This window comes from Miscanthus floridulus, chromosome 10 (genome assembly GCF_019320115.1).
Source record: "Miscanthus floridulus cultivar M001 chromosome 10, ASM1932011v1, whole genome shotgun sequence".
NCBI classification, from domain to species: domain Eukaryota; kingdom Viridiplantae; phylum Streptophyta; class Magnoliopsida; order Poales; family Poaceae; genus Miscanthus; species Miscanthus floridulus.
The window spans coordinates 23,541,306-23,554,468 of record NC_089589.1 but is presented as its reverse complement, the minus strand read 5'-3'; the positions used below and the strand labels follow the sequence as shown (position 1 = coordinate 23,554,468).

The window sequence follows — 13,163 nt, the reverse complement described above, 5'->3', positions numbered from 1 at the left end:
GTCGATGGTAAACTAAATACATAATCAACTCATCGATCGGCTGGCGCGCTGTCATCGCGCTGGCGACGTATGGCATATGCGAGTGTCATGCTTGTTGGAGGGCGAAATTTAATGAGACGCCGGACGACCTGCTTGGAGTCATGGAGTGTCACGTGGCCGTTTATTGTACACCGATGATCGCATGTTCATTGGCGGACTCCGGAGATGGAAGAAGAAGATGACGCCGTTGCTTGGCTGGGAATGATCTGTGAAAGGGCGTTGGAACTTAGAAGTCAACTGATGATATATGTATGTGGTATATACCATTCCTTAGATGCCCTTACACAGACTGGATCACCATCATGATTGGGTAGTGCTATTTTAAAATAGGCAATTTTTGCTAAATAATCAAGATGGCCAGACGCGTGTTGACGCGTCGAACCCTTGTATGCGAAGTGAATGAAGACGCGTCTGTGATTAGCTTTTCTTACGTAGTGTCTGTCTGTCGCGAGAGAAGCTGATGATGCAGAAGAAAAAGACGCAGTCATGGACTCATGGTAAATTTAGCTAGTGTGTTTGTTTCACTGCTAATCAGGTTTCAAGAACATCAAAGAATGAGATGTATTTTTGTCCTCATCCGATGCACAGTGCGACTCGCAGGTCTCAATCAAGAACACATACTGTAGGCACAACCAGCAAAATTAGTTGTAGTACAACCCCAGATCGACCACCCAAACGCCCAAATCCATATTCAGCTACACTCGTGATGACGTTTCCTTTTGCTGTTGCAGCCGCCCATATGTCGTCTGATAACCAATATACGCTGCATACCCGACTGCTTCCATCCACTGCTCTGACAAGGAGGCGACGCCCATGGCTTCATTGCAGTGCAGACATGCCCCAAGCAACCAGGCGACCACATGACGATAAGAATTGCACCTGCACGCGTTGATCAATTCTGGTTTACTGCATGAAACAAAGAGCAATGTACGAGTAGCTGTTTCAAGTGATCCTTGAGGATCACTTGAAACGGCACATGGAGTGAAGAAATTTAGCGGAAAGCACTAACTAGCGAGGGCAAAGTTACCTGAATCGTGAACAGAGGGGAAGGCGTTTGTCAGCATGCGCACGTCGTCCTACCAGCATTTCGTCTTCAATCGGACATGTTTGACAGTAAGCAAACAATGCACGTGCCAAGCAGCCTGAGGATGAGAGATTTAATTTTTTTTTCAACAGGAGGAAACTAAAAGAACAGAGTCTCTGATAATAAAAGTTATTCTAGACGGAGCTGCTGAGTTAATTTTTACCTTGACCAATGGTAGCTCGACTGATATTTGTCTCAAAGTGGAAAGGATCTCTTGTGTACATCACGTACCATTTCCTGCCATTACCGTCTGCATAGGCCTTGACATGCTGGATATGTTTCAGCTTGTCCCACTCAGGGCTTGATTTCCTTGCCGCAATCGATGTGAGCAACGATAAGGTGCAGTGTAGCTCCAAATGCCTTGGGTTTACATCCTTCAGATATCTTGGTAGAGTTTCCATGCCATAATCCTCCAGCAGGAGTGTCTGGAGAGCTGGTACACCCTTCAATACCTTCATTCTGGGGCAGTTGCAGATGACAAGATTCTTCAGGCTTGGTAGAAAACTAATCCTCTCCAGGTCAGTGTTTCTGAACGCTTCAAGCAGAACAACATGAGAAAAGTGGTCCAAAGATTTTAGGCAGTTGACGTCATTTACATGGAGTTCCCTCAGATTCTTTGTGTGGAAGGCAAGGCCACGTGGAACGTGACTCAAGTTGCATCTCTTGAGTTGAAGATACTCCAAGACAGGCATGGCATGCACTTGTTCCTCCCACTCCCACTCCTCCCACTCCACCATTCCTATAAAATTTAGCTTGAGCAATCTAGAGAACCCAGCAGCTACCCGAGAACGCTTGCAACACACGAATTCTTGCCCAAGACGCCTGATGGCTGGGGCCCTGTCGACCTGTAGGAGCTCCAACCATGGGAGCTGACACAGGCCATCAGGAAGTTCGGTGCAGCAGGCCAGGTCATCCATTGTCAGAATTCTCAAGCTCTCAAGGGGCATAGATTCTGTCGACATCATCCATCTTGGGAGTCGCTGACCAAAATACCCATGGATGTGAAGGTTTTCTAAGGAAGATGGAGGGCAAAGCTCATTAAAAACCTCCTCAATTTGTAACTTCTTCTCAGAGTCGCCTTCTTTATCTTTTTCCAGCCGACCATCAGCTCCAAGTCTACTGGTGCAACTTAGTGCCAGTTCTCTTAGGCATGCCTTTACACTAAGCCTGACTTCTTTAGCAAATGATGAAGAAGATACATTCTCCATGAGTCTTATACCAAGCTCAGTTAGCTGGCAAAGAGGACCCAGATCTTGCAAACTACACCGGTCACCATCCATGTGGGTTGGAAACCCATGTAATTTCCTCAAAGAGGTTATACCACGAAAACCCTCTGGTATACTTTTTATAGATGTCCTGCTAAGTTTAAGAAACCTCAAGTGTTGTAGCATTCCAATGCTACTAGGAAGCTTAACCAAACTCTGACAACGAAAAAGGCTAATATACTGCAAGAACTTCAACTTGCCAATATTCTCAGGTAAGTAAGATGTGTTACTATTTTCTATTGATAAATACCTCAAGTGTTTGAGTTGATACAAAGATTCAACTAATAAATCAAAATTATTTATGGACTCCAAATGTAGTGTCCGAAGACTTGAAAAGGGACCCAATGAATCACCAGGCTTTATCTTTACATGCCCAACCAATATCAGTGTTCTTAGTGATGTATGTGCTTGTAGAGAACACCACTCTAAATCATTTGATTCTGATCCTTTGTTTTGCAGGGATAAACGAATCAACTTTTGTGAATTGAGTTTATTCAACATAATACCAATTTCACTATTGTGACCCACTAGTGCCTCATTTCCTGCCACATACTGAGCAAAAGAGCGAACAACATCATGCATGTTGCAAACAACATGATCAATGTACCTTTTATTTGGCTCAATAAGGTTTCTCTGAATTAATTCGTCATAGTACTCTTTTCCTATTTCCTCTAAGTCACGTGAGGTTCCATGAAGAAATCCTTCACTGATCCACATGCCAACAATGTCACCAACCAAAAAAATTGTGTCCTTAGGAAGGAGGGAGTAATGCAAAAAACAATGTTTCAAGCCTGGACCCAAGTCATCATAGCTAAGATATATTGAATTGCTTAACTCTTTAGGCATTTGAGAAACTGACCATAGAGAGTCCTTTAAGACATTTTCCCAGTCGACTGGCCTTATGTTTTTCTGGCGTAGCAGACCTCCAATAACTTTGACCGCGAGTGGTAAACCATCGCATTTTTCTATAATTCCCATTCCAATATCCTTTAGCATTTCAAGCTGGGGCTCATCATTTACACTTCTAACTACCTGCAAGCATATCAGACTAATTAGATAAGCATTCATTTTTTCACCAGTACGGCAAATGTGGAGATCAGGTTAATACAAAGCGCATGATAAATAAATTGCACTGCCCCTTTGTCACTAACAAGATAGAACTTCAAGCTACATGCTACTCATTTTTGGTCCTCTTCATTTATATATGCATGTGCACATAACAAAATAGAAAAGGCATCTAACAATCTACATGCTACTCATTTTTAGCTACATCGATCTGGAGGAAAGACAAAACAAGATCAAATACACAACGGATATTTAGTGGCGGGGCATGCCTTTCAGCTAAGTACAATCTAACATGAACCCTTGAACTGTCCACTGAATATTTAGATCATGGTTATACACATTTTTTTATTTTTCATGTCTGCCGTGCACTTTCCACATTAGATCGTCCTAGTAAAGTTAGATCTTGTACATTGATTTTTCCCAATTTTCAATGTTCTATATTAAAGGAAATGTAAATAAGTCACTTTTTGAGCATATTTATTCAAATATAATAAAATCAGTGGTCCACTGTTATTTTAGAGTAACATAGCTATAAACTTTGGGAACTAATTTGGTAAAAGAATCATTTTTCCCAATTCCACGGTAATTTTTACCCATGCATGCACATACTGTTTACTAGTACACAAAGGGCCTATAGTTCCAGTTAGGACACCCCTTTAGTCTCGGTTTCTCACCCTTTACTCCTGGCATAGGCAGCCCGGATTGAAGGGACCTTTAGTTTTGGTTGGCAACACCAACCGGGACACCAGGACTAAAAGGGCCTCCAGGCCAATCCCGGGGGCGGGCACCTTTAGTCCCGGTTAAGGTCCCTTTTATTTTTCTTTTCTTTTCTAGTTTCCTTTTTCTTTATGGATTCTTTTCAAGCCCCTATACTGGCATACCAAAGTCCCTATTTGAACTTGGTTTGTCGAATCTTATCATCACACATCCATCACCACACCAAGAGGTGGTTCCCAACTGAAAATCAATTTTTCACACTACTATAGTGAAGTCCATCCACTACGTAGAAAAACGTCTTTAGGGGCGGCTGGTATCGATTTGTAGGGGCGGTTTTACAAGCCGCCCCTATGAAAAGGTGGCTAAAAATAAATGATTTGTAGGGGCGGTTCCCAGGCCACCCCTATAAATCGATTTGTAGGGGCGGCTGGTGTTATCAGCCGCCCCTACAAATCAATTTGTAGGGGCGGTTGGTGTTATCAGCCGCCCCTACAAATCCGATTTGTAGGGGCGGCTGGATATTGAACCGCCTCTACAAATCAATTTCTAGAAACGAAAAACGGGGCAAAAAATTAGCAATTTTTTTTTTACCCGAGGAGGTCTCCACCGGCAGCCACACACACCCTCACTCTATGGTAGCAGCATTTTTTCACGATTTTTGCACACTTTGCGTCGGCCGGGATTCAAACCGGCGACCTCTCTCTCGCACACCAACTCCTCTACCACTACACCTCACATTCACTTGTGTCCACAATCCATTTTGATTCCCCATGTATTATACAAAACTGAGCATAAATTGATTGTTTGAGGCCCTAAACTAATTCAAATGAAAAAATTGTCAACTACAAAGTTTTATAATTTTTCGAGATCTACAACTTTCATTTTGGTAGTTTCTCCATCCGAGGTCACTTATAAAATTAGAATTTCAAATAATAGAAATTCGAACGTAGTTTTCCATGACAAGATGGTTTCAAATGAGAAAGTTATCAACTACAAAGTTTCATAACTTATCGAGATCTACAACTTTCATTTTTACTGTTTGTCCATCCGAGGTCGTTTAAAAAATTGAAATTTTAAATTTTTGGAAATTCAAACGTAGTTTTTCTTGACAAGATGATTTCAAATCAAAAAGTTGTCAACTACAAAGTTTCATAACTTATCGAGATCTACAACTTTTATTTTGGTTGTTTCTCCATCCGAGGTCGTTAACAAAATTTAAATTTTAAATTTTAGAAATTCAAACGTAATTTTCCTTGCTAAGATGATTTCAAATTAAAAAGTTGTCAACTATAGAGTTTCATAACTTTCCGAGATCTACAACTTCTATTTTGATCATTTATTTATCCGATATAGTGGTAGTAACATTGTTCATAAATGTTACATATCCGTCTTATTGTTTATGAAACTATAAGAGAGATATGTAAATTTTGTGAATAATGTTATTACCACATTATCGGATGAAGAAATGATCAAAATAAAACTTGTAGATCTTGATAAGTTCTGCAACTTCTATGTTCATGATTTTTTCATCTGAAATCAATTAGTGTTCCAAAATAACGTTTGACCTTCTCTATGTGCTCCTCTATATATTGTTCCTCTTTTGCCCCTCTCTTTTTTTCTTGTTTTTTGGCTGTCGTTGTTTTTTTGGGAAATTTCGACTTTAAACTATTATTTTTTTGATAATTTTCCTTCACTTAGGAGCACAAAAGAAGTAACCACAGAAAATATGAGCTCAAACAAGTGAAAGACGTGGCCTGTGGAAATTTCAGAAGACGTGCTCAAAATCGACAAAAAGCTTGTGACCACGAAAAGATGATCTTGTAACCACTTTTTGGCCAATCTAAAAATTCCGAACCCCGACAACGCGGGGGATGGACGGATTCGAAATTTTTTTCTGATCGATTTGCATATATGGAACGTCGAAAACGGAGTTCGTATGCGAAAACTAGACCAGTTTTAAGAATTGGCTCCGAATTATAGGACAAAACGGGAACAATAATTTCAAACAGTATTTTCAAGTAGTAAATGATCTCAACTGAAAAAATTGTCAGCTACAAAGTTTCATAACTTTTCGAGATCTACAACTTTCATTTTGATTGTTTCTTCATCCGAGGTCGTTTACAAAATTTGTATTTTAGTGCTTACTTTTTAATATTCGGCATCCATTTGTAGAGACACTTCATTTTTGAGCCGCCCCTATATATCAATTTGTAGGGGCCGCCGGATATTGAGCCCGCCCCTACAAATCGGGCCATTTGTAGGGGCGGCTGATAACACCGGCCGCCCCTACAAATTGATTTGTAAGTGCGGCTCATTTGACAACCATTTGTAGGGGCGGCTCTATCACCAGCCGCCCCTACAAAAAATTCGTCCCGTTGCTAAAAAACGTTTTTTACGTAGTGATCCACAATGCATTATCGATATCACTCATACTACCAAAATCCATGTATGATAAAAAAAAGTGTATCCTATCATAACACAAGCACTGCTCGCAACAGTTTTTCAGATCATTTAGCTAGGATGTGGCTCAAGGGTACTACTCTGTTTTATAGTATATTTGTAGTACGTGCGATTAGCAGGCATGGCACCAAAAAAATGTCATATAATTTTTGAACTTTCTATTATGCTGCTATGCTACTTTTTACTTGAACACAACGAAGGTTTGTAAGCTCTCCACTGATCTTTTTGAGCGCAAGATGTCCATACTAAGAAAAAGGTAAGGTTTTCTTAATTATACCTCATAAAAAAACCATAAAATGAACTTATTATTGTTTCCTAAGTCGGTAAACTGAATTTTCTAGGGAATTTACCATTTCTTATTGCCTTCATTGTCAGTGTTACGCAATGGCACTCAAAATTTCCATTACAAAACCATGAAAATTCCGTGCACTTTTCCCACAAAAAAAATGATGTAGACTTGTTGTACAGGTTCTTGTTTGAATGTCTTGATGAAACTGTGAATAACTGGTGGGGTCCCTAAAATATGAAACTATCAGGCAACTGACGCTTTATATTTGTAATATCGCAATATATACTAAATATACTAGATTTTTGCAACATAAAAGGAATACTGCAAGTGGTAGCAGATCGAGCCCTTACTTTTAAGAGTGCACCAAATATAATGTGATGCAGCTAACAAGCACGACGTCTGAATGAAAACCAAAGGAAATTTTCAAAGAATGGGTGAGCTTGTATGGACCTGTTTCTTGAGAAGCAACCATGCATCCCCAGGGTCAAGTTTATTGATATGGTGGTAGGGTTCCTCTGCCATCATTCCTCGTGCGACATTGTCATGCCTAGTGGTGATGAGGACACGGCTACCATGAGCTAGGGCAGCATTGAGCAAGGGCGTTCTAAGCACACCCTCCCATGCACGATAGTCCCAGACATCATCCATTATCAATAAGGTCCTATGTCCCTTTAAGGCTTCCATTAGAGCTCGCTCTTGCAGTGCCTTTGCATTTCCAGCAATATGGTGGTATCCCCCAGCTTCTGAGATTGCTCTCCTCAACAGCTCAATCTCATCAAAGTCTTGGTTGACACTCAACCATATTTTCTTTGTGAAATCTTGTTGTATTATGTCATTATTAAAGATCTTTTGGGCAAGGGTGGTCTTGCCAATCCCTCCAACTCCCACAATGGCGAAAACCATAATTCTGTTATATTCTTGTTGGGTTTGATACTCTTTTGTGAGCATCGCCACTAGATTTTTTGTGTCCTCCTCAATCTTCTCACCAACCAAACCTGATCCATCGAGGGCCCCCGATGTCTCACGTGTACTTGAACCAAATGATGCCTTCTTACTTCCATCGTCCTCATAGGAACCAAGGTTGATGAAGTTGAATGACGCGCTGCGTGCCTTGATGTCATCTAGCCTCTTGTTAAGGTTCTTGATGCGGTTTCCAATATCATGGGCATGGAGGGGAGTCCGCATGCAGAATAGCAATGGGTTGAAGCATCCCATGTCCCGGCTTGGGCCTTGCTCCATGGCCTTGAGCTGGCACAGATCCAGGATGTTTGTGGCATCATACATGGCATCCCGAAGCTCTCCCACCCATGCCTTCACACTTAGATCAGTGATGTTCCTCCTATCAGCATCTGTGAGGAAGTTCTTGAGATCTCCAAGCTTGACTCCCATCTTGTCAATCTCCCGGGTGACCCCTAGTAGTATATGCACCTCTTCTTTAGCCATGTTCACCAACATGTGTTGGATGTAGGATGCCAAAACAGCAAGGACAGCCACCATGGCAGTGAGATTGTATGGCTATTTTTCTGCAACAAAAGCAAACCATCATTTATAAGTTCAATAGTCTATAAACTCGGTCCATCCAAAAATAAATCAATTCCTAGAATGACCCTAAGACAGTAATTTTGACCAAGTTTATAGAAGAGGGTGAAAATATCTATAGCACGGAATACGTACATTATGAATATATATATATATATATATATATATATATATATATATATATTCTGTTGTAACATGGCTCTGGCAGGTGGCGAAGGCCCCCGACAGCGAGGTATCGCCAAGGCGTCTTCGACCGTCTTAGGGCGGAGACTCGGCACTGACCAAAGGAGTTTTCCCGGCTTTGCTCGAAGGGTGCCGAATCTCCTTCTCGTCATGGACTCCGCTCTGGCGGGCGTCTCCGGTATCACGTGCGGAGGCCGCCTTATCTCCAAACTAATCAAACAGACGATTTTGCCTAAGTGTGCGCAGGCGCTCGTAGTCCGCGCAAACGCGCCAGCATGACCCCTGCCCGGCCGGGCGGAGACCTGCGGATAACACCTCCGCCCGGATCGGCGGAGGTCCTCCAAGGCGACTGCGCGCCCCTGAAGGCGGAGGACAGCGGCAAGAACCGTGGCCCCGCGCGGCCGGGCGGAGACCCGCAGGTAACGCCTCCGACCGTCCGGCGGAGACCCACCGGGGTAGCGGCGCGCCCCTGGAGACGAAGGCCGGTGCTGGGGAACTCAGGCCTTTGGGCTGAAGGTCGAGCTACAGTGGGCCGGATGCTGGTGGAAGCCCATCACTCGAAGACGGTATGGCTGGATTGCCCCGCGAACAAGAGGCTAGCGACGGAATATTCCAGGAATGTACTGTAGCAGTTGAGGGGCATTGTAATAAATTCTGTTAGGTAGTAGTTGAGCCCTATAAATATGGGACACTTGTAACCGAGAAGGGCGGTTGGTGGATGAATTAATGAAACCCTAACTTTCCGAGCCATTCACTTACTCGACACTCCCCCGCTTTGTCATTTCCTTCCCGAGCCTCCGCCCAAGGCCGACCATCCTTCCAGCGGAGGCCTCGGCCACTTCCACGTAGTTAGAAACCGCCAGTTTCAACATTGGCGCCCACCGTGGTTAGGCCAAGGCAAACCAACGATGGCAGGGAAAAGAAAGACCACCACCAGAGCAGCAGCGACCACGGGTCAGCGAGGAAGGCCTAGGCGCAACACTCGTAGCGCCTACGCAACCTCGCCAGCGGAGGATGACACCAGAGCAGATGCCCAGGGTCAACCACCGGAACCCCAAGGCCGAGAGATTCAGGATCCAGAGGCCCAACCAAATTCAGCCACGGCACCCGAGGAAGAACTGCAACAGCTGCAAGCACAGTTGCAAAGAGCACAACAAGAGAGGGACAGAATGGCAGCAGCATTCGTAGCTAATCAGCAAGCTATTCAAGCATCAGCACAAGCAGCAGAAATAAGGCAGCAGTTGGCAGTCCTACATGCTGAGATGCTAAGTATGCAGCATGCAGTACCAGCAACAACCTCCGCAATCCCAGCCTCTGTAGCAACACCAACTGCAACCATGCTTCAAGGTTCTACGCCAGTGATCAACCAGCCGACAATACCATCTCAGGTGATGCGGAGGCCTATCGATCCAAAGTCACCACTATCTGAAGGCATACAACAATCGCCATGGCCAACAGTGTACAAGCCAATCACACTACCCAAGTTCAACGGAAAGACTGACCCCCATCAGTTCATCATGAGTTACGAAGCAGCAGTAGCCTCCGCCGGCGGAGACGACGCTGTCTTGGCAAAGTCATTTGTCATAGCAGCCGAAGGTGACGCACTGGCTTGGTATTCTATGCTCAAACCAAGTACAGTCTACTCTTGGGAGAACCTCCGGGACAAGATATTGGCAAACTTCAAAGGCCTAACAGCACAGTCGCTGACTTCCACAGATCTGTTTCAGTGTAAGCAAATGCAGGGAGAGACACTCCATGACTACTTCCGGAAATTCGTGCAACTAAAGGCGAAGGCACCAGATGTCCCAGACGAGATTGCCATCGAAGCAGCAATCAAAGGCCTCCGAATTGGGCCGTTCACAGCACACTTAGCAAGAGAAAAACCAACCTCCATACAGCAGTGGTATGACCATGGCCTCAAAAGGGGGGAACTGTTGTAACATGGCTCTAGCAGGTGGCGAAGGCCCCCGACAGCGAGGTGTCGCCAAGGCGTCTTCGACCGTCTTAGGGCGGAGACTCGGCACTGACCAAAGGAGTTTTCCCGGCTATGCTCGAAGGGTGCCGAATCTCCTTCTCGTCATGGACTCCGCTCTGGCGGGCGTCTCCGGTATCACGTGCGGAGGCCGCCTTATCTCCAAACTAATCAAACAGACGATTTTGCCTAAGTGTGCGCAGGTACTCAAGCGCAGGCGCTCGCAGTCCGCGCAAATGCGCCAGCATGACCCCTGCCCGGCCGGGCGGAGACCTGCGGATGATGCCTCCGCCCGGATCGGCGGAGGTCCTCCAAGGCGACTGCGCGCCCCTGAAGGCGGAGGACAGCGGCAAGAACCGTGGCCCCGCGCGGCCGGGCGGAGACCCGCAGGTAACGCCTCCGACCGTCTGGCGGAGACCCACCGGGGTAGCGGCGCGCCCCTGGAGACGAAGGCCGGCGCTGGGGAACTCAGGCCTTTGGGCCGAAGGTCGAGCTACAGTGGGCCGGATGCTGGTGGAAGCCCATCACTCGAAGATGGTATGGCTGGATTGCCCCGCGAACAAGAGGCTAGCGACGGAATATTCCAGGAATGTACTGTAGCAGTTGAGGGGCATTGTAATAAATTCTGTTAGGTAGTAGTTGAGCCCTATAAATATGGGACACTTGTAACCGAGAAGGGCGGTTGGTGGATGAATTAATGAAACCCTAACTTTCCGAGCCATTCACTTACTCGACACTCTCCCCCTTTGTCATTTCCTTCCCGAGCCTCCGCCCAAGGCCGACCGTCCTTCCGGCGGAGGCCTCGGCCACTTCCACGTAGTTAGAAACCGTCAGTTTCAACATATTCCATGAGGTATGTAGTTAGTGATACTAATTTGGTGACATAAGTTTTGGTGCTCTTTTCAATAAATCTAGTTAAATTTAAATAGTTCGACTTAATACAACTCTAGAAGTTGAACTAATTTGGGACGAAGGGAGCACTGGAGTGGTTGCACCTCACATTCGGTAACCATGCATATGGAACAATTCATATCTTCTAGCATCTTAAAATGTGTATTATTGTTTCCTACCAAAAGTCTGGGACGGTAGTGTTAAAGTATTGATTCTCTGCATTGCATGTTTTTTTGCCGGTGATGCAGATGCTAATTATTCATAAATTTAATGCGACTTATGCAGTACAACACTTCTAATAATTGAAGTAAAATGGGAGGCCCTAATACAAATATAGCATTATTCCTTTTTTTTGACAGAGGCTTACGAATCCAATAATAACGCACTCGTTGCCGTAATGAACATATCGTAATCTGATACAATGGCTACTTTGCAGTTTCATATGTCTCTCAACTAATCACAAATCAGATGTTATCTCTGAGGTGGTTTGATTGATCCTACTCGTCACGAACAAGCAGAGAACCTGTTGTCGACAAATGGGAGGCAGAAAATACAAACGGCCATGCTAGAAACGAACCTGAGGTTGGCGTGACCAGAACAGTTGCCGCCGTGGTTTATTCCGAGATCTGATTTTACAGCTCAACTGAGGCCGTGGAGGCAGCGGAGAAGGCCAATGGTGAGGTTTCCGGTAGGCGGTAGCCCAGTGTGTAAGGGGCGAGATCAAATCAAATTAAGTGAAAACAGCAAGGCTTTTGGTTCCAATGTGGAGTGGTTGGCCATGGATGAGTAAGGGAAGAAGATGATGGCTGGGATGGGGCGGTGACTGTGAGAGGAGGCAGTAATATATATAGTAGGCTGCCAAGCAAGTTCGTACCAAGGACGAGAAATTGCGTGGAAATATCCGCGCGTATGACATTGTGAGAATATTGTAAAGTAACCCCCTAAATTTATATTTGTATATAGATTATCCACCTCCATCGTTACTAAAATTAACATAAAAACCCCTGAATCTGTATGTAAATCACCTACTTATTATTTACTATAAAAAATATGACAGTCTAATGATCCACATATTCTTCTTCTTAATTACTGACTTAAGTAATAAATGTATTATATTTGTCATATTAAAAAAAACATGTGTATAATAAGAATGCTTGAAGCAATGAGCATACATGATGTATTTTTCCGTCAGACATACCTAGCTCAAGCAAAAATTTCTTTTTCGAAAGATCCGTTACCGGCTTTCATCGATAAGATTAGGGAATAATTACAGTAAAAGTTCTGGCACAAGCTACGCCAACACCCATTTATGCTCGGAGCTCAGCTAAGTGAGGTCCAAGCCACCCCTGGTTTGCCTGAGGACTAATTTATATACGTTGTAGGAACAACTAGGCCATTTGCCATTTCTGGCTGATCCACTACATGAGACTGGACGTCGCTCTGCCCGGCAGTATAAGTTGCAGCCCTTTGTTTCCTGCATGTGCCCACGTATTGGCTACATCATAAATGGATTCCATAATCTTCTGCACTTGCCTGCATTCTTTCATGAAAACTCTGTTGTTTCTTTCACGCCACACTTCCCAGATGGTCAACACGATCAGTGATCTCAGCCCCTCCTTCATTGGTGACGGTAGTCTATTCATCATCTGAAGAAACCAC

General features: G+C 44.3%; 1 protein-coding gene across 1 annotated transcript; it reads right to left on the bottom strand.

Moving 5' to 3' along the window:
* Nucleotides 1–734: 734 nt before the first annotated feature.
* LOC136488214 (putative disease resistance protein RGA4) lies at nucleotides 735–12,252 on the bottom strand. The gene is made up of 5 exons (XM_066485220.1): nucleotides 12,082–12,252; nucleotides 7,370–8,442; nucleotides 1,287–3,420; nucleotides 1,067–1,181; nucleotides 735–918 (listed from the first exon to the last, which is right to left on the bottom strand). The coding sequence occupies exons 2-5, from the start codon at nucleotides 8,414–8,416 to the stop codon at nucleotides 735–737; spliced, it is 3,480 nt and encodes a 1,159-aa protein (XP_066341317.1). The 5' UTR covers nucleotides 8,417–8,442; nucleotides 12,082–12,252.
* Between the last annotated feature and the right edge of the window lie 911 nt (nucleotides 12,253–13,163).